Source organism: Neofelis nebulosa, chromosome 1 (genome assembly GCF_028018385.1).
Source record: "Neofelis nebulosa isolate mNeoNeb1 chromosome 1, mNeoNeb1.pri, whole genome shotgun sequence".
NCBI classification, from domain to species: domain Eukaryota; kingdom Metazoa; phylum Chordata; class Mammalia; order Carnivora; family Felidae; genus Neofelis; species Neofelis nebulosa.
In genome coordinates, this window is record NC_080782.1 from 122,451,472 (window position 1) to 122,478,055 (window position 26,584).

Below are 26,584 nucleotides of genomic sequence, written 5' to 3' on the forward strand. Positions count from 1 at the left end.
ACACACATATATATATGAAATTAACTTTAGTTCTTACATAAAATGTGCAAAACGAAAGCTCATGAACCATATGGTTGAAACAAAATATGGGCCCTAAAAACCTAAGTTCAGTCACGAGTCTGGATAAAAGAACAGGTGCTATTCCATGACTTTTTTTCTGTTCACTTTAAGAATATGTGTTACATGCCATCAAATTTTTTAAAAATGTGATCAGTTGCCTTGGAGACAGAACAGCAGCAACTCTGCTCTAATTATAAGACAATTTTTAAATTATTTTTATTTTTAAGATTAAGCAGCCTCATTGACAATCCAGAAACAGTCTTTGCTGACTCTGGATACACACACATAAAATGGTTAAAAGTGATTCCCCAATTTTCAATGACAAGTTGGGAAAAAAGAACACGTTCACAGCTGCAGCTGTATCCCTCTGTCCTCTTTTTCAAAAAATCATTTTGCTACCAAGTCATTCACCAAACCACAAGGAAAGACAATTTTTCAAAAAGCCATCAAAATCCAGAAACAGGGATCTAGGAATCAAGCCAAAATTATCCCCCAAAATAGTGCTGTTGCAAAAAAGGGTAGGAAGCCAAATTTCCATAGCTCATTAGAGAAGACCTTTAAAAAGAATTCAGAAAATTAGGACTCAAACTACAACGGTGGGGAGTTCAAAATAGAGGTAATTTTAAAAAATGCAGCTTGTTCAGCTTGGGAATATATTAGGCTTTCTCCTATTCCAGCATAAATAAAAATATGAGCTGGAGTTAATATTAAAATTGTCCTTACTAATGGAAGGTAGGGCATGAGTGAAGGGAGACAGCGTAGAACAAAGGGTAGCAAAGACAAGTCATTTTGAATCTAGGCTCTACCACCCAGAAGAGCTGAATAGGACTGAAATTCTTCTGAGCCAGTATCATTAAATTCTAGACTGGGCTCAAAACCAGTGAACTATACACCACTAATAAATACCAGCTGGCCCACAGTGTTTTTGGCATTAAAAAGATTTTTTAAATTATCTATAAATTTCTATTTGGAAAAGCAGATCAAAATGACACTGGGTCATCCAATCAGTTACTGAGTAAAAGGGCTTCCTCAAAGAAAAGTCACTTGGCAGAAACTTAGGGTGAAAGGAACATGACCTGGAGTAAATGAGATCAGGCTCTTGGTACAATTTTAATAAGGCTTCTTTCTACCTACCCCAGTCATAAGGAGCAGTACTGAGGGGACTCCCCCATAATGTCTTAGAGGGATGCTTTCAGATAAAAAGGTCTATAACTTTAACTCTTGACTCCTCTCTTCACCTAAAGCTTGGGGAAGAAAATAAATATTTACTTTTTAACTATTCAGAGCTTCGGGCACACTGTAGTATTTAATATTCTCTAGTTTTCATTGAACCTTTGGCTTATAATTTTCTCTATGTTACACTGAAAAACGTGTGCATGTGCCTTTATCAGTAGTACCACATGGAAATATAAACCTTGTTCTTCCACATCTTCTACAAAGGATGAGTGCATAAATGGTACCCTAAATATCTTGCAAAACTATTTTGTGTACTTGACACAAGATTTGGGTAAACCATTCCATTTCCTTATCTTGAGCAGGAGTTAACTAGTCTTCAATCTCATCTTCCCAAATATCTCCATTAACATCCACAGCATGGAACAACCTGGAAGTATAAAATAAGGTACATTTTTATGCACTTGGAAAAAATATAATCTCTTTCCTTCTCTCAAAATTACCTTCTGCACTCTTCTGATAACATCTTTGAACAGCTTTTCCTTTCTCTCAATCACTATACTGAGGAGGGCTGAAATATGGGTCCCTCTGAACAAGCTGTCTTAAAGTTTACAAGAATAGCCCTTTTCAGATCCAGACAAACTCTTTAAGGCCAAGGATTAACAATAAGGGGAAATGGGTATCAAAAACCTGATACTCAATGTATACAGTAAATGGAATAAACCAGGATTAGGGAAGTCAGGCAATCCAGAAGAAGGTGAACTCTTCTAAACCACTGTAACTCTATTACACGTGAGTCACTCTACTCTACCTCATCACCCTTGCATTCTCCACTGGTAGAATGCTTTATAGTTGCCAATTCGTTTTTCTTTCCAATGTTACCTAAAATTCATGTAATTTTCAACACTAGATTTAGAATGGTTCATGGAGAGAACCTGTTTCTTCAACTTTTCTTACAGTTAGGTAACACCAATGATTTTAGGTACTATACATATGCCTCTTAAGAAAGATCATAAACTGACACTGAAATGATAGCTGTTGAAAACAGGATATTTTCACTGTGCCAAGACATCACCCCAGATATTACTTACTAATCACACACACAAAAAAACCCAAAACCTTACATTTTTTAAAAATATATTTGAGAGAGCATAGCAGGGGCAGACAGAGGCAAGATTCCCAAGCAGGCTCCACAGCACCAGCGCAGAGCCCAATGTGGGGCTCAAACTCAGGAACCTCAGGAACTGTGAGATCATGACCTGAGCTGAAGTCAGACACCTAACCCCTGAGCCACACAGGCATGCCAAGAAAACTTACAATTACAATGGAGCAAGCAACAGAACTGAGCAGCATACTAACAATGGGAGAGCCTGACATTACGGACCTAATGCGATATAAAATGAAGTACACAAGTATTCTTGTCAAAAATGTTAACTCTAAATATATTCAAACTCAGTCTAGACCTAACTTCCAATTTACAGGATAGAGGACAGAGTAACTAAAAGACAACATGAAGAAAACTCTAGAAAGTAAGATGTTCTATAAGACAAGTGGCCTGGACTCTCTAAAATGTCAATGTTTTCCTCAATGCATCCAACAAAAAAAAAAAGGGTGAGCAGAGCCACCTGGATGGCTTAATCGGTTAAGTGTCCAACTCTTAATTTTGGCTCAGGTCATGATCTTAAGGTTGGTGATTCTGAGCGCCATGTCAGACTCTGCACTGACAGTGAGGACCCTGCTTGGGATTCCCTTTCCTTCTCTTTCTGCCCCTCCCCTGCTCACGTGCACACTGTCTAAATAAATAAATCTTTAACTTTTTTTTTTTTTTTTTTAAGTGGAAGGGGCCCCTGGGTAGCTCAGTTGGTTAAGCCTCCGACTTTGGCTCAGGTCATGATCTCGCAGTTTGTGGGTTCCAGCCCCAAGTTGGGCTCTGTGCTGACAGCTCAGAACCTAGAGCCTGCTTCAGATTCTGTGTCTCCCTCCCTCTCTCTCTATCCCTCTCCCGCTTGTGTGCTCTCTCTCAAAAATAAATAAACTTAAAAAATAAAAAAGTGGGAAAAACTCTTCTCTATTAAGAGACTAGAAAGACAAAGCCAAATAAAATCTTTGAATTTGATTATATTGTGGCTCAATAACACAGCTTTAAAAGATATTTTTAGGAGTCATTGGGAAGTTTTAAATATGTTTATTAGGAGATAATATGCCACCATCACTAAATTTCTTTAAGTACTATGTTATGTAGAAGAATTTTCTTATTTTAGGTGATAATGTGGAAGTATTTAGAGATAAAGTATCCTATCTCCAACTTAGAGTCAAGTATTAGAAAATAAATACGGCAAAATACTATCAATCGTTCATTTTGGTAGAAGATATCCTATTAACCACAGTCTTTCAACTTTTATTTATGTTTGAAATTTTTCACTGAGGAGGATAAAAAATAAAATTTCCCAGTGGCATATTTTCAACATAAACTCACAAGAAAATATAGAAGTCCATATATGTGAGAAAATATGTAAGAGAATTCTCTACGAAAAATGGTCCAAAATCTGTTTCTGAGACTACAGGATTATGTATACATACCGATTAAAACACGGGGAAGCAGGATCAGTGAAATGTTTATAAGGGTTTGCTCTAGAGAGAGAACCCATGCAAATCCAACAGAAATATTGCATACATCCAGTACATGTCATCTTGTTACAACCATCTAATTTCTGGTGGGAAAGATGGAAAGAGAAAAATACCAGGGCTATTAAAGCAAGAGGAAAGCACATGCCAAAAAGATTCAGTACGATGTCCTCCTCGACTTCTCCTTTTACCCCGTGCAGGGTTTAAATACGCAGGGAACATGCTGTAACTATTACACATTACAAGTAGAATATAGAAAATATTCAGCAGGTGTACCTACAACTAGATACTTAGCAAAACTTTTCTGATCAACAGGAGATACAAACCAAATGTGTGTATTATACGTGGAACGTGTAGTTTAATCTAAGTAAACATTTGGTATCAAGTCCTCGACTCTAACAGAGGGCTGAGGCACGTCTGAAGTGGTTCAACAGAATGCCAGTTTCCTTAGTGGAGTAACTGGAAAATCACCACCAGGTTCAGTTCAGGTATAATGGATCAGAATGGGAGAACCAAATGCAAAGATAAATTCTGATTTTAAAACATTAAGATTGTGTCAAGAAGCAATACATTTAAATGTCTATTTTGGCTCAAGTTAATAGGAAAATGTCGTTTCCTAAGTGTTTACTTCGTACGCAGGTGTGTTAAATTCCAGGATAATTAGTTCTAAGAAGCCAGACGTGAGTTTTTATATCATGGAGATGAGGTAAGAGTTTATTGTAGCTCTACTGTGGCTTCATCATAACCCATTCCATTTTGATGTGAAAACAATGTGAGAATAATTTTCACTTTGTGAAAGCATTTTGAAAAGGAAGTCTACATCCACTTAAGATCAATATTTAGTAGTGAATTTGCATCTTCCAAGTAAGGTTTGATAAATATGTTTCCCTAATCATAAACAATAGGCTTCTTCAGGCAATCGTAACGAGCTTGCAAATCTGTCTGCCAAGTCTGTCCCGAACCTTTACCTCTATGGGAGTCCCACAACACGGGCAGCTCTTTGAGTTCTTTTCTAGCCATTCCTTACTTTCCATCTCTTCCAGCGCCTTCTGAATCACCCTCTTGCCATACCTCTGTTCCAAAAATCTTTTATTGGCCTCATCTGCTTGCAGGTACTCATTGCGTAGGTCTATTAATTTCTCTGGAAAATGAAATGGAAAATTAACTTTTATACAACTTTGCAAAGCTGACTAAAAACCATTTAAAAATGGTCATAACCCTTTGATTATTCAATAATGTTATTACTGGGACTTTAATCATAAGGAAATAATCCAAAATGAAGTTATATGCACGGAGATGCATGTAACAATGGCAAACAAATTAAAGTCCAAGGGAATAACCACAAATGATGTTAATGACATCATTTTTAGTTATTAAAAACTTATAAATGAGGGGCGCCTGGGTGGCTCAGTCGGTTAAGTGGCCGACTTCAGCTCAGGTCATGAGCTCGCGGTCCGTGAGTTCGAGCCCTGCGTCAGGCTCTGTGCTGAGAGCTCAGAGCCTGGAGCCTGTTTCAGATTCTGTGTCTCCCTCTCTCTGACCCTCCCCCATCCATGCTCTGTCTCTCTCTGTCTCAAAAATGAATAAACGTTAAAAAAAAAAAAACAAAAAAAACTTATAAATGAGATGGCTACAACTCAACTAAAATACTCATTACAGAATCCAGAAAAGGGCATATTTTAGGTTATAACTAGGTAAAAATGACACATGTACAAATAACAAAGAACATAGAAGAATCCTCCAGCTAGAGAAGTTGGACTTGCTCAAGGTATTAGAATAAGAGGCCATCTTTCTCGTTGACTTTGAGTTAATAATGTTGACATGGTTGTGCAACCAGCGGCATACTGTTAAAGAATGGCTTAGCTAAAAGACACAAAGGTTGAAACACACACTCATTTTCCATGAAGTCAGCATCATTCACCCTTTGATAATAACAAGGCCTACCAAATAAACAAAAGTATCTTTGGCTTAAGAGCTAAGAGTCTTCGATTCTGTATACAACAAAAGTCAACAAATAACACTTGCCACCCACAGGTACTGCAAAGTCCCTCCTGTCAACGTTTCCCCTTGATATTCTTCTCTCTGGCTGCACAGCTCTAGCACTTAACTCAAATGTAACAGGCAGCCAGTCCCAAAGGCTTTACTTGCAGACAAAGGCTTTTGTTCACATTCTATTACCTTAGTTTTTCAACATTTTCATTGAAAACCTCTCTCAATAACGTTATAATTATTTTATTAGTTTATTTTCCTCATACTCATTAGAGGTCTTTTTATGTAGTGAATCTTTTGGGGAAGCTTTCTCTCTCTGTATCGTACATTCCCATGGCTCCATCACCTCTACTTAGAAGCTGCAGACCTGTATCTTCTTATCCTGTCATTTTTATCCCTCTAAAAATTCAAAGCACTTTTGTGTTCCCAGATATCTTAAGAGCAAAGATTATTGCACTAAAGTTCTCAAAATAATTGTTAGTATTTTATGTATTTTATATAGTACTATCCAATATATAGATATACAGGCATGAATAGATACAGAAAGGGATTCTTAATTTTGCTGAAGCCCCCAAGCCCCTTTGATTTCTTCCACAAATGTTATGAAACACCTGAAACACACCTCAGCTCCTCAATGATAAGGTTATACAAGTCTAAAGCAAAGGCTTCTATTATACTCTGGTGAAGTCTCCATCCCATCTGCCCATATCTACTATAATACTCTGCTCTAGGCAAACTGGAAGTATTCGCTCATTCTCCCCTTAGGGTTACTTTCTTGGAGATACTGACACTCTGTTTACGATAGCAATTAGGAACCACAGTAATAATGGCATTAATGGTTACCATTTTGCATTTTACACGTATTAGCTCTCATTCCCAAACTATGTTGAAGAACCAGTATTTCCCCCACCACTCTGCCAAGGACCAGTATTTTCACAAAATACAATCAAATGAATTATTAGACAAATAATAAGACAAAAAAACCTAAGCTTAAATTTTTATTAGATCGGACATAAAATTACTCTGTGAAATCACTGTACCTTTCTAGACCTCTCAATTTATTTATCTTGTCACAGACCAGTTTAACAACAATACCAACTTCGAGGAGCACTACAATAGTTTATTTTATCCTGACAATAGCCCTATGAATAGTAGCTATTATCATTATCCCTGTTAGTCTGAGAAAGACTAAGCCATCAAAGTCCGGTCAAACTGAGGTCAACGCCTGATTTCTCAATCCTTATTTAGATCAGAATTAGCAAACAGGTTCCACCTCCTGTGTCCACTTTAAAAAATGGTGGCTTTCTGAAGTTACGTGTTGAGGAAGATTCTGAGACTTTCCTGGGCTCAGTGACAAAGAACTTGATGACTGATCAGATGTATGTGCCATGGAAACAAGAGTGGCGGCTAAGATGGTCTGCACTTGCCAACTAGGAGCTACATTATTCCACGTTGATAGATAGAAATGACCTTGGGGCGCCTGGGTGGCGCAGTCGGTTAAGCGTCCGACTTCAGCCAGGTCACGATCTCGCAGTCCGTGAGTTCGAGCCCCGTGTCAGGCTCTGGGCTGATGGCTCGGAGCCTGGAGCCTGTTTCCGATTCTGTGTCTCCCTCTCTCTCTGCCCCTCCCCCATTCATGCTCTGTCTCTCTCTGTCCCAAAAATAAATAAAAAACGTTGAAAAAAAAAAAATTTAAAAAAAGAAATGACCTTGCCATTCCTTCTCTGTAATGGTCCCCTGGTATCTGCATGGCCGTTTCCTTAGTTCCTTCTTCAAGTCTTTATTCAAACCGCTTTGCCAGAGAGGCCTTCCCCTGGTTTCCCTAAGTATAAAACCTCAAGCCACTTCATATTCTGTTCCTGCTTTATTTTTTTTCCTCCATAGCACTTAAAACCATCTAATATCATTATTGTTCTGTTTGCCTACCCATTAAAATATAAGTTCCATGAGGGTATTTGGTCACTACGATACCCCAGAGCCTAGGACAGTAACTGAAACAAAAATATCTGTTGAAGGAACACTTCCAAATGGAAGGACTGAAGTGATAAGGATTTTTTTTTGGCGGGGGGGTGGCGGGTGGCATAGAGGATAGGAGGACTGAGTTGACACAGTTAACACTTACCAGCAGTTACCTTACATGGAGAGACCCCGTGGTAAGTCAATCTGCACAAGGTACAGAAGGCAAAATTGCAACTAGAGCAGATGCCCATGGTGCAACCGGGCTCCTGCATCACAGGCAACTGGCAGCAGGGGCGGGGACAATACACCACATCTGCCATCAAGTCCAAGGTGGACTGGAGGAGAAGGCGGTCATAGCGGGCAAATAACTCTGTTTCCACTAGCTCTTTGACCTGGAGGGAAAAATAAACCACGCAAGTTTAAAGATGCCCAAACGGTTCTGATTCTGGGGAGATCCTTAAAATGCCGGTGCTAAGTTCACATGAATCAAAACACTCTATCTCACTTCAAAATCAAACCAAATGTGACAAGTCTAGACCCTGACTGAGGTGGTAGTTATATGGGTCTACAAATGTGTGAAAGCTGAGCCAACGTACACTTTAAATGGGTATAGTGGGGGCGCCTGGGTGGCTCAGTCAGTTGCGCGTCTCACTTCGGCTCAGGTCATCATCTCACGGTGGTCTGTGAGTTTGAGCCCCACGCTGGGCTCTGTGCTGACAGCTCAGAACCTGGAGCCTGCTTCAGATTCTGTGTCTCCCTCTCTCTCTGCCCCTCCCCTGCTCAAGCTCTGTCTCTGTCTCTCTCAAAAGTGAATAAACATTAAAAAACAAAAAATGGGTATAGTGATGGCTTAACAAAGTTGATTTAAAAAAAAGAGTCAAGCCAAGTACCCCGTCCCTGATTGTTACCCATTCTAAGGATATGCTCTTCAGATCCAAACCTCACACAAAGGCAGGCTAGTGATTCTCCAGGGTTGATGGGAATCCAGCAGATAAACAAAGTAAATCACCAGAACACTTTATAATTACTTTTCTAACACTCATCTTTGCCAAGAACTGCCCATTCCAAGTCCAGCAAAGGAAGCATTTACACTGGCTTCAACAATAAGACCCCAGCATTCTTGATGGATACAGTGAAACTATTTGTGGGCTGGCTCCAAGGCCTCAGCCTGGCCTGATGAGCCCTAGCAAGGAAAATCCTGAGAAAACATCTCCCTTTGGGAAAGAGAAACGGGAGGCAGCTTTGAAGAGAGCAGAGGATTACCTGACCAGGAGTGGCCACCGAAGAGCACTTGGGTTCTGGGCAGTTGAGGCACTGAACTTGGCCATCTCTGATCTGGATTTCAAAGTAGTCCTTTAGACAGGCTTTGCAGTACACGTGCCTGCACTCCAGGAAGTACATGCATTCGCTACCCAGCTTCTCACAGAAACAGATATTGCACAGGAACAATTTACTGTTAAAGCATTTAATCTGCTGAGCTTGATCGAAGTCCAAGATTTCCTGGATCAGACTCGACAGCGATTCCACATCCTGCACCGCTCGCTCATCCACAGCTTCCTCTTGGTCAACATCGGATCCAGCAGCTCCTCCAAAAGCTAGCTCTGTGCTGGGGGAGGCTTGAGCCATCCTTCTCTGCACCTTTTTCTGAGAACCCATCTTGAGCTCAAAAGGAGAGACAATATTCAGGTATGCTAAGGTCTCTTCCTTAAGAAACTGCATCCAAGCGAACAGGACCACGCTGCCACGGTGTTCTTCCCACAGGTTGTCTAAGTGCTTGCAAAGAGCAGACAGCTAGGAGGAAACACACGAGGGTGCTGGTGAGTTTGGAAAGAGGAGGATACTGTCAACTCCTCATTTCTCTTGAAATCTTTTTAACCTCTAAGTTAGGCCCTTACAATTCCAAACATGTTTTTTGTTTGTTTTACTGCTGTGATAAACTGTGCTGGAAAGAGAGTAAGAATATTCTTATATTCTTTAACTATCCAACAATGTGAGTCACAGCAGAAAACAAAGTCAAAAACTAAAAGAAGTACCATGAAAACAAGAGACATGGCAAGGCTGTGAAGGGCACAGGTTTACATAGGGGCCACTGAGGTGGAGGAGTTTTCGATTCTTTATTTGTTCTTTGTTTTAGTGTTGCTACATATCTCGTGTAGGAGAAAGAGAGCTAATTTTAAAATGAACTATTTCTATTCCTTTGGAGTCCTAGCCCTGTAGGTACCCTGCATAATAGAAAGAGGGCAGTTTAAAAATATCGTCCAAGTTTTTAATTCTAGCTTTCAGTCCTATCAAACAGCCAACTCAAGAGAAAGAGTAACTAACAGAATCCAACCTCAGAATCCTTGTTATTCAGATTTATAAGCTGGTTTTAACTAAGCAATCTGAGCTTACACCAGATCCTGGTTAATGAAGGGACACAGAATGCTATGGAACCTGGACACGATTATAAGCCCTCAACATGATTCGGCTGCCATAGGGAAAGCTCACACTCTCTAAGCTGAGCAACCAAATTTAAACTACTTCGACTTTTCCTCTTTAAAGGTGGTGTGTTCAATTTGAAAGGCAAATATAAGAGGATTTTCCATTAGAAATGTAAAATATTGGTAAGTAGAGCTCAGGAATTATAAGCAGCTTTTCTTTTTAGCTAAACACAAAAAAATAAGCCTTCCAGATGCAGACAAATTTTGTAAATTTAAATAACAAGTGAAAAAGGACCACATTTTCTGTTCCTTGCTCTGCACAGTGCCATTCACTAAACCCTATATAAGCATGAACTTAAACACTTCCTGAACTTAAAAACTTAGGATGTTAAATACCGTTCAAAATGCTTTTTCACATGTACATGAATATGCTTATAAGATCAATCATACTTTTGAGAAACCTGCTGAAATGTGTAAAATGTACTAAATACGAAAAGGGAAACTCTGAGTGCTATTTGGGCCACCAAGTCCAATGAAGAACCATTCTCAATCCTCTTTTTTTCTCCACCCCTTCTCAAAAGGGGCAGCTGGGGTACACATAAATGTAAGGAGGAAAGAATAAGAGAGAGACTGTGTATGTGTATGTATATATATCGGGGGAGGCATAATGGAAAATACTATGAGGTTAAACCCACTTCCCTTCTACCAACCCCAATCCAGTGACAGATAGGACCATGTGTCAACTTCACTATCAACAGGTGACATTCACAATGTCAAGGAAGCAGGGCCCAGCAACCAACAAGAATTGAACCAAGAAGGAATACAAGGCCAATTAAAAGATCAATTATACGCATAACAATTTATCTGACAGGGAATCCTACTGTTATTTCAGCTGTAACACATAAAATAACAAACAACCCTCCTCTCCCCACACTCCCAAAAGCCAGCAGTAAGGAGATGCTACTTGGCTGGAATCTGAAACTGCAGCCATGCACTCAGTTTATCTGTCCTTGTTTTGTGCTTGTGTGAGTGTGTGCACACAGGCATGGATACAAAGTATCAAAAGCTCTCTGGAGAAATGTGATTATAAATATCTAAATAATTCAGTCAGCTTTCAGTGATCTAAATGTCAAACAGCCTTGACATTCTTGGGCAAATAATCCACTGTCTTGCATGTATTGCCTCTGGCCCAGATATCAGAATGTAAGGTAATAATACTCCTTTCTATTCTACATGTATTATCCTTCTGTAAAATTTAATTTTGTTTTTAAACCATAAGCTCAATTTTACAAAAGCACTCAAAGATTAGACTAGTCAGTGAGGTGGAATAAAAACTCCATGATCAAACAGGAAAAACTGACAAGCTGTTCCTTGAGGTCAAGGAACTCTGACAGCTTTTGTCTTAATATACATCAGCCTATCAATCTTCATCACGACTTGTAGAAAAGTAGCTGCTATTGATCCATTCTCTATCTCAGAGGGCTTTATATTAGCTTCAAGTCATACTTATGTCTCAATCAAGAGTCGAGGTTATTACTTGAAAAGGATATATAAGCCGGAGGAAATGAAGGCTTCATAATACAAGGTTCGTAATATAAGGTCTCAAACCTTCGTGAGATAGAAGGTACAGGAAGAGATAGGAGACCTCTTCGTGACATAGGAGATACATACACATTTCTAGTTGTGTGTATTTACATCCATGTGAGACCAGTCAACAATTATTTGTTATTTACAGATCTCTAAAAATAAAAGCACTTATTCTGTTTACGTAGCTAATTTGTTTATTGTAACTACATCAGCACAACTTTAGCCTTCCTAATTACAGTTAAATCTTTGATTTAAGGAATGGATAAGAAACTAAGAAAAAAAAGGCATACCAACATCTAAGGAAAACGAGAAGGACCTTATAGTCTCTATTGCAATACAGATTAGATGGGAAAAATAGCAAGAGAAGAAAAAATATATATACTTGATTAAAAATTACTCATACTGCAATTCACAATAATCAGTCATCCTAATTACTGCCGTTCCTTTCTAAAACACCACTTTCAATTCATTAACATCAGGTTTCATGAAGGCAAGGGGAAAAAATTACAAAATCAAAGCCATTTGTTCTTCATGCACTGAATTCAAGATCATCAAGGTAGTAGTCTTCAATTAAAGATGATTTTTTAACTTTCTAAAAATGGATAGGAGAAATTAAGTTTCGGGTCTAACCTGAGTTGGTGACAGCCATTTGCCACTAAGTGTGAATGAAGGTGGGGAGGAGGATGGATAATCTGGTGGCAGTTCAAAGTTCAGCACAAGTGGAGGCAGAAAGCAAATGGTGTATTCAAAGCCACTATTCTGGAGACACTCATTTGAATTGCCTGAACCAAAAACAAAAATTAGAAAGAATCAGTCGGTCAACACTTGAGTGTCCATTACTATTGAGCAGGTGCTCAAGAAAGACTAACGCTTTAGCTGAGGGGATAAAAACCCTCCCCCAAAGCACCTTCTATTTCCTAATTATAACTTCATAGCCACCACCTTTAAAAAAAAGAAAAAAAATCTTATAAGCCCCTGAAAAATCTACTAAGCACCATGACATTTCTAAGGAAGACACATAACTTACTCTTGTACATACTTGTGAGTACAATTCCTAACACTAGTAAGTAATACACAATGTTTTCTTTTGTTGTTGTTTTACAGTAGATGATTAAAGACACTATCTAGAGAAAAGGATTTTTATTTCTATCCAAGAGCTATGACCTACTTAGACCAGCATGTGCCAACTTCCCATGAATCATAGTTGGGACAATTTGTGCCAACACAACGATCTCAGGCTCGAGGGCAAGATACAGCACACAACACTCTCACGAAGTTTCATTTTAGATTATTACCCTTACTTTCTTTACTCAAGGCCTTTATAGTAGAAACATTTTGAGAAAGTGTGCATCAAAGTCTTTTGTGAACGTCTGTATCAAAAGCAGCAATTTTTTATTTTTGTGTGTGTTTTTTTTCTGAAGCAAAAGGTCACAGAGTAACAGCACGTCACAGGCTTATGGTAGTTGAAATGATTCTGGAAACCAAATAGTATTGACAACCACCACGGTACTTTAAAACTTTCCAAGCGTTTTCATGTACATGATGTCATTTTCTCTTTTATTATTCCTGTTTAACAACTAATGACTCATAGCTGATAAACTGCTAGTTAGAAGATTAGGATGCATGAAATATGCGGGATAATATCCCAATTCAGTGGTCAAAAGGCAAATCAAATTGAAAACTATGCACCCTCAGTCCAATTTTCAATTAAAACAGGAACATGCATTAAATCTGTAATACTACCATCTATCACCAATGCCTATAAACACAAGATGGTAAATAATTTAGGGTACACTAAGAAATTGAGAATAACTTTTATTTAGAAAAATCTGTTTAAGAGAGTATTATTAACTAACCGCTCACGAATATCTTGAAATTCTGCGGCAAGTCCAAATAGATCCTGGTTTCTCCACCTTGGACAGACTCTGCTTTCCTAAATTCATCTCCATCGTAAATACTCGCCAGGGCCAGCAACTCATCCTCCTGAGCTTCTCGGTCTTCTGACGACATTTAATTTTCTGGAGCTGAAGTTAAGTTAATCCAAATCAGTTAAGAATAGAAAAGGCAGAGAGTTTGGAAAAATCTAGGGGCAATCCCCACCCTCACCCCCCAAAAAAGGTTAAAGTTGCACCCAAAAAACTGCAAAGAATTAACCAATACTATCAATCTTCTGCTCAACTAAAAGTGATAGACACATCTAATACTCCAGTTCCTTTGCAATAGTAACAGCTTTTTCAAAAATGATGATTGTGGTGCTTCTAAGTGCTGACTGTAACAGACATCAGAAATTTAGGGAAAAAAGGCATGATCTAAAAATTTTTTAAAAATTTTCAAATTATTCTGACTTGTCCACCAATCCTAGCAAATTGCCTTGCTCACAAAATTAGTCAAAGTAGGGACCCCTGGGGGGCTTAGTCGGCTGAGTGTCTGACTCTTGATTTAGGCTCAGGTCATGATCCCAGGGTCATGGGATCAAGCCCTGTACTGAGCATGGAGCTTGCTTTTGAGATTCTCTCTCTCCCTCGGCCCCTCCTCTGCTCACACTCTTAAAAAAAAAAAAAAAAAAAGTCAAAGTATAGGTAATATACTTACTAAAAACAAATGAATTATTTATTATTTTTTTTAAGTTTTATTTATTTAAGTAATCTCTACACCCAACGTGGGGCTTGAAGTAGCAACTCCGAGATCAAGAACCATAAATTGCTCCAACCAAGCCATTCAGGCACCCCTAAATGAATTTTCTAAATCCCTAAAAGTCTCTAGGGCAGGTTTTCTTCAACCTCGGTACTACTAACCTTTTGGAACAAACAATTCTTTGTAGTAGGAGGCTATCCTGAGCCTTACAGGATATGTACCAGCATCCCTGGCTTCAATCTACTAAATTTTTCTTTAATGTTTATTTATTATTAAGAGACAGAGAGAGACAGAGCATGAGCATGGAAGGGGCAGAGAGAGGGGGAGACACAGCATCTGAAGCAGAGACTCCAGGCTCTGAGCTATCAGCAGAGCCCAACACAGGGCTCAAACCCACAAACCACGAGATCATGACCTGAGCTGAAGTCAGACAGTTAACCAACTGAGCGACCCAGGCGCCCCCCGGCTTCAACCTACAATATGCCAACAGTGTGCTTCCCCCTCAATATAGTCAAATGTGCCCCCCAGGGGTGCAGTGGGGGATGGCTCCCAGTTCAGAACACCCTGTTCTAGAGAATGCTACAGGGACAGATACTATATAAGAGGGTTAGATAACTGAGGAAGCAGCAAAATAACATCAAATTTTTATATTTTTTAATGTTTATTTATTTTGAGAGACAGAGAGCACACACGTGCCCAAGTGGGGGAGGGGCAGAGAGAGAGGGGGAGAGAGAGAATCCCAAGCAGGCTCCACACTGTCAGTGCAGAGCCCAACAGGGAGCTCAATCTCACTCACCAGGAGATGACGACCTGAGCTGTTATCAAGAGTCAGATGCTCAGGTGTCCCTAACATTAAACTTTTAAAATACCACCAGACTTATTAAAAATAATTTTAAGATCTACCATTATTTCAGGTGAAACTGAGAATGAAAATATGCTATAATTAAAATGTAAAATTGATACTTTTTAATTGTAGCAACTGAAAGATGCACCACAATTTCAGATAATTTAAATGTGGAAAAATATGTAATGAGTATCTGTGAAAATTACTTTATTAAAACAAAAAATTACCATTCTGTCAATTAAAATACTGGAGTATAACTGGATTTGCAAATGCCCCCTCTTGACTAACATTTTTTATTTTTTTTTTAATTTTTTTTTTTTTTTTTTTCTCCAACGTTTTTTTTTTATTTATTTTTGGGACGGAGAGAGACAGAGCATGACCGGGGGAGGGGCAGAGAGAGAGGGAGACACAGAATCGGAAACAGGCTCCGGGCTCCGAGCCATCAGCCCAGAGCCTGACGCGGGGCTCGAACTCACGGACTGCGAGATCGTGACCTGGCTGAAGTCGGACGCTTAACCGACTGCGCCACCCAGGCGCCCCTAACATTTTTTAATTTAAGCATACACAATTGCAAAGTTAGGACATTATAAAAGGTGACACTTCAAAATTTGAACAAATTCATTTAAAATGATTCCATTTAAAAAATAATTTTTTTTTTTTTCCCAGCAGATCCTCATGGTTCTGCTTAAGCTACATTCCCATCCCAAACAGAACACACTAACATATTCTAGTTGAGGTGAGTTAGTACCTGTTATTAACAATCAGAAGAAAAGGCTATTAGCAATGCAGTCTGTCTTTCAATTCAGAATGTGGAATTCATGCAAATCCCATTTATTCTCCAGGGGGTGGAGATAAGAGTGTCGAAGCTGGATAAAATGCCAAGATCTGGAACTCATGCTAGATATACTATAGAAATCCTGCCATCTGCAGAAAAAAAAACAAAAACAAAAAAAACCCAGAAGATGGTGTCAGGACCCTCACCAAATTTTAATTCCAAATTTCCATTATTACCAGTTAAGTCAAACACATCCTAACATATAGTCAATCAATCTACAGCTGCCTATTACTTTCTTTAGGACAGCCTAGTCTTTCTTTAGGACAGAGCCATGTGGTTAAAGGAGTGTTTACAAGGCCCCAGCAGTGTGAGAAGCCTTATCTGACTGCCCTCAGCCCTGGGAGGAGTCAAGGTGGAATACCAACATCATATGAGAGTTGAGCACACCATGTCTCATAATAAACATCTAAGCATCTTCTTGGATTTGTTTTGTTTTTGTTTCTCCCTTCTTCTTTCGCTTCTTCTATTCTTTCATTTTCTATCCCCCTCCAGTTCTTCCTCTTACCTGCTATGAAATTAATCCTGCTAGGGACACTCAACATTAGGTCAATTTGAGTGTGACAGCAAGATATTTAAAAATAGAACAAAAGCGTGCAAAGGTACACATATACACACACTTTCAAGTTCTACTTTGAAAATTTTAGAGCCAGACTTCTCAACTGGGAGTAAATGGAAGTGGAGGGTGGTCGATAAATGGGTTATGGAGAATCCTAAGAACACTCTGAAGTTTTATGTAAAAATCCTGTAAGAAATGGTAATTCTGAAACCAAATTCTCAGATGTGTGACTCCCAAATAAACTAAGAATGAAAGTCACAATCAATTTACATTCATTGAGCGCCTATTACATATTGTATTAGGTCCTTACACATTACCTTATTTAATGCTAAACAATTAAGTTTGTTTCTTCCAGTGTAAACATTTGTAAATGGGGTGAGAGATGATTTTATAATGATTCAGGTTTTAGGTTACTCTTCTCCATCTTGTCTGCACATGGGAATCACCTGGGGAGCTGCTTTTTAAAATCTCAATACCCAGGCCATTAAATCAAGCAATTAAATCAAGCATCAGTAGTTGCCCAAGCTCTCCAGGTGATTCTAATGTGCAGCTAGGATTAAGCTCTACTTCAACCAGAGTTTCCCATCCACAGCTCCTCAAAACCTACCGCACAAACCCCAGCTTCTGAAGCTGCCACCAGGTCCCAGTGCCTTAATTCACATGACAGACCTACATTTCATTTTCATTCTATCCACTCAGCTTTCAAGACTCATCTCCAAAGACCCTATTCCATGTAGAAATTTTCAATTAGATGTCCTGTCTTTAAAAATCCAGCAAACTTTTTTTTTTTACGGTAACTTTTCTATGACATTATCACATCCCACTTTGCATTACAATAGTTTATGAACTTACACTTTCAGGCCACATTAGCTCCTTAAGGGCAAGTTTCAAGTCTTTTGCATCAGTGTGTTGCTCTCAGCATCTAGCAGTGCCTTGCGTTTGACAATGGAGACAAATATGTAACTGAACTGGTTTAAGATGCAGCGTGCTGAAAAGGGGGACCAGAATTCTAAGGTTCAGTGACTGCTTTGCTACAGCCCACTAGAAGCAGGAGTCACAATAACACCGAGAAAAGTAACACCGAGTTCTTACCGTGTGTCAGGCATTGTGCTAAGCACTTTAAATGCATTAACTCCTGGCAGATTCCCACAGCCCCAAGCAGCAAGTCCTCTATTTGCATTACACGGATGAGAAAAATGACAGTTTAAGTCCGTTTCCGGCCCAAGGTCACAAAGCTAATATGTAACTAAATCTGGGTTCAGACCACTGTTTCTTCATCTGTAACCCAGGAACGAGACGAACCCCCAAGCCATCCGACAGATATTAAGTTTACTACTAGTCTCGGCAAACGGAAACTGCTACACCAGCGAGGGAAGCCCTCCTCCGCCGGGTTTCCCTTCGGCCTGCGAAAATCCTCCTCATTCTCCCAGGCCACACCGTGCAAAGTGTCGAGCTGGGGTCAGCCCTGGCTCCGGAATGAGCACGCCGCCGAGTGTGTCCCCAACGCTCACCACCCGGGGTGCTGAGTCGTTGTTGGTACGACTCACCTACAACCCGGGGGCAGGCCCCAGCCTCGCTACCTGCCCCGGCGCTCGGACACAGAGGACGCTGCAAGAACGTGAGATGTGAGCGAGACCCAGGTGTCCCGAACCAACAGGGCCTGGGCCTTCCCCTTCCTCCTCTGAGCGCCCCGAGTGGGAAGAGGGTTGGGCTCTTAGCCGGACCGGGCTGGGGACGCCCTGTCCCAGGTCTGGGAGGCTCAGGCCCACAGAGCAGTCCCGGCCCGGCCGTTCTTCTCTGCCTCGCGCGCCCGGAGCTCGGTCCACACCGTCGCTTCAGGCCACCCCGCCGCGCCGGGCCCAAAAGTTCCGCCCTCCGCCCTAGCCCTGGTCCGCTCACCGCCACCGCCGCCCCGGCCTGGAGACGCCCGGCTCAACCAGCGCTCGGCACCGCCTCTTCCGTGTTTGGAACTGTCAGCTGAGCCGCGCGGATCCGGCTGGCGGCCCGGCGAGGGGAGGGCTTGCGCAGCCGCCGTGACCGCCCGGTCCCTCGGCCGCCCCCTGAAGGCCAAAGGCGGCGGTGCTTGGGCGATCGCCGTCACCACTCTCCCCGCCTCGCCTGGTAAATTTGTTTGCCTCTGGAGAAGTGGGTAGAAATGCAGATTCTGTGACCAGGAGGTTCCTTTCCGTAGTTCTGGGATGGGCCCTGGAATTCGAAATTTTGCCAATCCCTAGAGGTGAGAGGGAGACAGTTCTCTATCCAAGACAGACACTCCTGTAACAATCTCAGACGTGCTCCTCCAGGTAGAGTAAGCAAGGTTCCCCCGTCCAAACTTCTCAGAAATGCTGCCCATCTTTGGGGCACCTCCTCCATGAAATCATTCACTCACTGTTCATATTACAACACTAATAACTACCATATTTATTGAGCAGTCAGGATGCTTCTCTTCACCATAACCTTATGGTTTTAGAGACTATTTGTTATTCCTACTTTATTAATGAGGAAATTCAAAGTAGAGAGGTTCAGGAACTTACCAAAGGTCACATGATTATTAAGAAACTGAGTGGGAATTATAATCACATGCCCTCTACCTCATACCATATGCATAAGTAACTCAAAATGGATCAAAGATCTAAATGTAACGCTAAAACTATAAAACTCTTAAAAGAAAATGTAGGAGTAAATCTCCTAAACTTGGATTAGGCAATAGTTCCTTAGATGTGACACCAAAAAAACACAAGAAAAAATAGATAAATTGGAATCAACACAACTAAAATCTTTTGTGCTTCAAGTACACTATCAACAAAGTGAAAAGACAATCTACAGAACAGGAGTAAATATTTGCAAGTCGTTGATCTAATATTCTGTATATATAAAGAACTTCTGTAACTCAACAATACAAAAAGCAAATAACCCAATTAAAAAAAATTTTTTTTAATGTTTATTTATTTTTGAGACAGAGAGAGACAGAGCATGAATGGGGGAGGGTCAGAGAGAGGGAGACACAGAATCTGAAGCAGGCTCCAGGCTCCGAGCTGTCAGCACAGAGCCCGACGCAGGGCTTGAGCTCACAGACTGTGAGATCATGACCTGAGCTGAAGTCGGATGCTTAACCGACTGAGCCACCCAGGCGCCCCGCAAATAACCCAATTTTAAACGTTTTCAAGGTTACCCATGTTGTAGCATGGGCGAAGGATCTGAATACACATCTCTCCAAAGAAGATATACAAATGGTCAGGAAGCACATGAAAAGATACTCAACATCATTAGTCATCAAGGAAATGCAAATCAAGACCGCAATGAGAAACTACTTCAAACTCACTAGGATGGCTATAATAAAAAGATAATAACAAGTATTAGTGAGGCTGTGGAGAAATAGGAACCCTCATACACTGCTGGAAATGCAAAATGGTGTAGCTACTCTGGAAAACAGTTTGACGGTTCCTCAAAAAGTTAAACATTAAAAAAAAAAAAAGTTAAACATAGGGTTACAATAAGACCCAGCAATTCTACTCCTAGGTGTATACCCAAGAGAATTAAAAACATACATTCACACAAAAACGTGCACAAATATGCAACTACGTTTGTACCTATTTCTTTGTGTATAGTGTACATAAATGTTCACTATAGCAGCAATATTCACAATAGTCAAAAAGTAGAAACAACTCAAATGTCTGTCCTTGGATAAGTGGATAAACAAAATGTAGTATATCCATATGATGAAATATTATCCTGCCATAAAAAGGAATGAAGTACTGATCAATACTACAACATTGATGAACTTTAAAACCATTGTGCTGAGTGAAAGAAGTCAGACATAAAAGGCCACAAATTGTATAGTTCCAGTTATATGCAATGTCCAGAGATGGCAAATCCACAGGGACAGAAAGCAGATTTGTGGCTGCTGGGGGCCGAGGCAGGAGTTCATGGGAAGTGACTGTTAATGGATATGGGGTTAGTTTTGAGGGATGAAAATACTGTGGAACTAGATAGTGAAGAAGACTGCACAATTCTGTGAATATACTAAAAACCACTGGACTGCACACTTTTAAAGGGTGAATTTTATGAAATGTGAATTATATCTCGATAAGAAAGTTTTAGCTACAAAACACTAAAGTTCTCAGCACTTAAGTGGGATGCTAAAATGTTGGCTCCAATTCTTGGAAACCATCAAACTAATGTGCCCTAATGATCTAATAAGCTCCTGTGTCCTCTTTATCATATACTTCTCCCCCGAGAAAAGCAACTTGCAAGGGTAGTCCTCTAATGCAAACCTACAGGATTCTAAAAGTCTTTACCACCACTATCTTCCAGGCAGGATTGGCTTCAGGGGCCAGCCACCTGTGTACAAGCCATGGGGCCTTGTTTTCAGGAAGGCCTCAGGCTTACAAGGGTCCTGCTCTTGATCTAATGCTCTCCTATGGCCATCTTGAAATTCTTAATTTTTTAATAAGAAGCTGTCCATTTTCATTTTGCATTTGGCTCCACAAATTATGCTGCTGGTCCTGCACCCAGAAGAGAAGAAAAACCAAGTGAGTAAATCAAGGCTTTGGAGGGGTTTCCTTGACTGTCACCAAAGGGAAACTTTTGAATTGCAAATAACCACTCCTAATTTTCCATATTGTCACAGACCAGAAACCTAACCAACCCCTGTGATAGATACCCAAACCAGAAACATATTCCTTAAAGATGCAAAGACAGAAGAAGAGTCTCTATAGTCACTCACTAATATCATTATTCATGTTTAGCCAAAGGAAATAAAACCAAAAGCAAAACATACCCTACCATACATACCCTACCTCACTTTCTCACAGGTGAGACCATGAATCCTGTCAGAGACCTTCCAGATGCAAAAAGTAAGGGAGCCTAAGAACCAGTTCGGGAAATTCTCACAAATCTGAGCAGGAGGTGAATTGTGACATCATGTCATGACCTCATGTCAGAAGTCACAGGATGGAGGGAATAGAAGAGAGAATTTCAAAGCAGTGTTAATAATTTGGACTCAATGCTTAGCGTCCAGAGACAGTGTTGTAATAAAATTTGGTTTTGGACTCCATAAAAATAAAAGACTTTTGTATCTTTGGTTTCATGTCCTTTATCATTTTTCAAATGAGCTTTCCCCAGGGGTGCCTGGGTGGCTCAGTTGTTTGAGTGTCTGACTTGATTTTGGCTTAGTTCATGATTCCAGGGTTGTGGGATCGAGCCCCATGTTGGGCTCCACACTGAGCATACAACCTGCTTAAGATTCTCTCTCTCTCTCCCTCTGCCCCTCTTCCCAACTCGTGCATTCTCTCGCTCTCTAAAATAAAATATAAATAAGTGAATAAATAAATAAATAATTGAGCTTTTTTGCATGTGCCCAGCCCTATACTGTGCTAAGCACTTTACGTGCATTATCTCATTTAAATACCCAGGACTCCATAACTGAGGCAATCTTGTCTCCCCATTTTACAGATGAGGAAGTTGGGGCACTAATGGGTGAAGTGATTTCACCAATGTCAAACAGTGGTGACATTCAAGATTAGGACCAGTCCCTTACCAATCTGACACTCTGCTGTAGCCTACAAAAGAATTAGGTTTGTTGTAGCAGAAATACAAAGAGAACAAAATAGTTCTTGCCATAAGAATTAAAAGGGAAAACCCTAAGGAAATCAGGATTAGATTTTACGACATAATGATAGGTGAGAATGAGAATACAGACGGAAAGAAAGAGACTCCCCTCCATCACTGTCCCCAAGCCTAGTAGATGATGGAGCCATCCTCAATTATCATCCCTATTTTAAAGCTAAGGAAACTGATAACAGAGAAGTTAAGTGACTTTTCACTGTCACACACATGGTATATTATGGAACCGAACTTTGAATCCAGGCGACTGGAGCCCTGAGCCCACATCATTAACCCCAATGCTACGCTTAGATCAAGTTAACACTTCACTCAAGGGAAATGGTCAGTTGGGTGTGTAAGGAGAAACAGCCAGATCACCTGTGAGACCAGCTTCTTAGGTTGGGGTAGCTCATCCAATACCTCAGGTCATCCCAGGGTTATATAAAAATAGACTCCTAAAAAGGCTTGAGGTGGCTGACAGCATAAAATGTTTTCTGTGCTTCTGATGCAAGGCAAAATTTGATTTACAATAATAGGCACAGAATGATCATGTTTATACTTGCAACCTGGCATTTTATTATTATTCCCCTGAATAACTGTGAAAAGGGTTTTGTAACCCCAAGGTAACATGGCTCTGTAAGAAGGAAAGGGGGTGAGATTTAGCAGCAGCTGCCATCATAAATCAGTGTGTGGCTGTTTCTCTCAGAGCTCCAGGCTCAACTCCTGGCTGTCATAAACTTACAAAGGGAAGCCCCATGAGAATTTATGTAATGATAGGAAGACTCATTTTCCTTCCTGCAAGAACCTTTCTGAAGCAAGGCAAGAATTAGGTTGATTAGATTCTGGGTGAAGAAAGAAAACCAAACCAATGGTTCAGAGGAAGGGAAAATGTGGGTCAACTTGAGCTACTTTCCTTGCCAAAAAAATTGACCTTGTAAATAGAGACGAACATGCTGAATTCCACCAAATAAATGAGTGACTGGATGACCGAATAAGCTAATGAATGAATGTGATCCAGGCTTCCCCCTGGGGTGGTTCTGTCAGTGTGAGAACGGTTCGATATTGGAGTCACCCAGCAATGCTGAATATATAACAAGGCCAATCAACACAGTCAGCTTCTGAATATTCATGCACAGACGATGCTTCCAGTCAATATGTTTGATTTTTGTGTTCACTGATAGATTTTCAAACTCGCTGTGTAAATCAAAATTCTAAAGAAGAAGGAGAAGGCCAAGAGGAAGGGGAAGGGGAAGAGATTGGGGAAGAGGGAAAAGAAGGGGATGAAGGAGGAGGAGGAGGAGGAGGAGGAGGCGGAGAGAAAACAGAAAGATAGAAGAGAAACTTGTGTTGAGACTATATATCACTCTGAGTAGGACTGCCAGGTAAAAATACACTAAAAAATTGTCATCATTTGTCTAAAATTCAAATTTATCTGGGCACCTTGTATTTTTATTTTTTAAATCTTTACAACCTGTTTCTGGGCTAAGAACCCTATGGAGAAGAGAAGGTTGAGGACAGTATCTGGGGACATACCCACACCTGGGACTCAGAAGGAGGGAAAACCAAGGATGGAATCAAAGAAGCAGACAGAAGAGTCAGTCTGCAGAAATATGGGGAGAGAACCAGCTATGCACAGAGCTTCTACTGAGTAGTGACACAAGCATGGGGGAGAGTTGCGGACCAGGAGGACACACAGTAAGAAAGGCCTGATGGCTGTAGAATTTGGCTCTGACAAAGTTGTTAGTGCTTCTAAGGAGTTCTAAGTCAGTGGTTCGCAGTGAGATTGGTGTGGAGATGGGGTGTATGTCAGAGTGACTTATATATCAGAATTAAAATCTACGTGCTAGAAGTAGCCCACTCTCCCCCTGAGGTTGGGGGAGAGAGACAAAACACATGTGTAACATGGGATGCCTGGGTGGCTCAGTCAGTTGAGCGTCCAACTTCGATTCAGGTCATGATCTCACGGCTCGTGGGTTTGAGCCCCGCCTCGGGCTCTGTGCTGACAGCTCAGAGCCTGGAGCCTGCTTCGCATTCTGTGTCTCCCTCTCTCTCTGCCCCTCCCCCACTCGCATTCTGTCTCTGTCTCTCTCAAAAATAAATACACATTAAAAAAAATATGTGTAACCCTTATCAACTCAGAATTTATGTGCTCCCATTGTGGTTACTAAAGCTAATAAATTTTAAGTCTTTTCTTGCATTTTTCTTGAAAATCATGAAGGAGACCCATGGTTCACAACAATTCATTCACAAGTCCTCAAATTCAAGTTGCTACCTTCCTTCACAGTACCCCCTCCATCATTTCCGCGGCCTTCATCAACCCCCCTCTCCTATTTTCCTTTTATTATGTAGATCAATTAAGCCTCTCTTTCCAGAACCAAGTTCCAATCAACTTCCCCAACTCTGTCCCAAATAAAAGGTGAAGACTTTTTGAAGGGATGGTAGAGGGAATGGAGCTGGCAGTTATAAAACTCTCTTCAGCCGGGTGGGAAGGGGATACGTTTGAATTTTCTTGCCCTGTCTCTGGAATTCAGAAAAGTGATTCTGACACCTGGCCCTTTTTGAGAGCTATCACTCTTAACCAAGACAACCAAAACACAAAGCCTTTTCATTCCTTGAAAAGTTCTATTTCTTGGCAAACTTTCCCCTACAAAGTACATCTTTCTTTCTGCACTGGGCCCAGAAAGAGGTGCCATTGTGTGGGAGTGGACATCTGTCATCTGTCCCAGCAAAGACCACAAAGTGCCATGTCAGGGGCAGGAGACTCAGAACATCTACCTGAGTCTCCCCATCAAGATTCCTGGCCAGACTGACTCTAATTTCAACAAGGCCTTGCTAAAAGAAAGGGGCTGCCCTTGGGTGGTCCTGTCATCCTCCCAACAGGAATGATCCCAAGGAGGATGAAGCTTGTGAGCTTCACCAAGTGGCCTTGTGATGGTGACTGTGGCAGCTGCTGGGCAGATTCACAAGGAGCCCTGAGGGTGGGAAGCCAGCCAAGCAGCACGTTCATAGCATAGAGTATGATCCTAAGCCTGCATCCAGCTGAGCGGGGAGTCCCCCCAAGGGTCAGAGTCCCACCTTGCTGGTCTGACTCAAGTCTCCTCAGGACACCAAGTGTTTTGAAAAAATCCCGACTCCACCCCTCCCACTTCATCCCCCAACCCCTCCCCATAGCCAAGGGCCCAAGTGTGAATGACCTCAAAGTTGGTGGTGAGCAAGGCTTTCAAACACCAGCCCTGATGCTGCCCTCTTTAAAAAAAAAAATATTTCGGACATAAGGGAGGCCATCCTTAGCTTTTCCAAACCTATTTGAGAGTACCTGCATGACTTCAAACCAATTTTCAAAACTCAGAGTGATGAGGGCTCTCCAGACAAACTCCATTCACCTCTTGACATATGACTGCTAAAGAACAACTGATCCCCGCAGCCAGAAAGGAAGAGAGGAAATCACTAAGTGGGGATCTCATTCCCAGAGAGAATCACCTTGTTTGCTGGCTTTGGATTCTTATAGGGTTGTCTCAGCTTTGTGCCCCCAGTGTGAATAAAAGAAACAACAACCATAAAAACCATCTGTGAAATCTAAATTCAAGTTTTCTTGTGACCTGTGAGACCACTTTTTGCATCCATGGTACAGCCAAGGCAACACATACAAACAGAGCATAGATATCACAGTGTCCCTTCAAGAATATAAATATTAACACAGGTAAAATCATGAATTCCATAATTCTTTCAGTGGGCCTTGGGTGACATTAGGTTTCTCCTGAAAGGAAGCGATTGTCTTCGTGGATAAGCTCCTTACGTTGTGTTCCATGAAGCATGGGTCTAGAGCTATGGATATGGATATTCGTGAACTCTAGCCACCCACCTCTCTGCCTCTGTACCTTTTTCTCTGCCTTTGGCCACCAGATGGCATTCTGGAAACATTCTTTGCACCAGAGTTTTCTGCACCAAAGCTCCCCTGCATTACTCCCAACTGCCTCCCCCTCTCCCTCCTCTGTTTTCTTCCAGTCCATTTTCCAGAGTGCAGCCCAAGGGGCTTTTTGGAGGTCCAATTTGCGTGATCTTGGGCAAGTTAGCGAGCCCTCTGTGCTCAGCTTCTTTCTTTGGTATGAGGGTGGCACAGAAGGATGTAGGTAAAGACCTCAGGACAAGGCCTGGCCTATAGCTACTGTCCTCATCATCCTTCTCAGAGCCATCTGATCCATCTCCATTCAAAAGCTCCCCTGTGGCCTTCAGGACAAGGTCCAAATTCTTAGCATGGGACCCCAGGCCCTCCAGGATCTGGCGGCCCCTTCTAACGT

General features: G+C 41.0%; 1 protein-coding gene across 10 annotated transcripts; it reads right to left on the reverse strand.

The window, feature by feature from the left end:
* Positions 1–251: 251 nt before the first annotated feature.
* Positions 252–18,706, reverse strand: RNF14 (ring finger protein 14). Of its 10 annotated transcripts, XM_058733265.1 has the most exons (11): positions 18,230–18,568; positions 17,775–17,852; positions 17,535–17,670; positions 16,040–16,215; positions 13,670–13,837; positions 12,444–12,595; positions 9,070–9,597; positions 7,970–8,198; positions 4,827–4,999; positions 3,814–3,944; positions 252–1,663 (listed from the first exon to the last, which is right to left on the reverse strand). In XM_058733265.1, the coding sequence occupies exons 5-11, from the start codon at positions 13,821–13,823 to the stop codon at positions 1,606–1,608; spliced, it is 1,425 nt and encodes a 474-aa protein (XP_058589248.1). In that variant the 5' UTR covers positions 13,824–13,837; positions 16,040–16,215; positions 17,535–17,670; positions 17,775–17,852; positions 18,230–18,568; the 3' UTR covers positions 252–1,605. The 10 variants fall into 10 exon arrangements, with proteins under 10 accessions (XP_058589248.1, XP_058589239.1, XP_058589256.1 ...); XM_058733256.1 differs by lacking the exons at positions 17,775–17,852; positions 18,230–18,568 and adding an exon at positions 18,582–18,700; XM_058733273.1 differs by lacking the exon at positions 17,775–17,852.
* Positions 18,707–26,584: the final 7,878 nt, after the last annotated feature.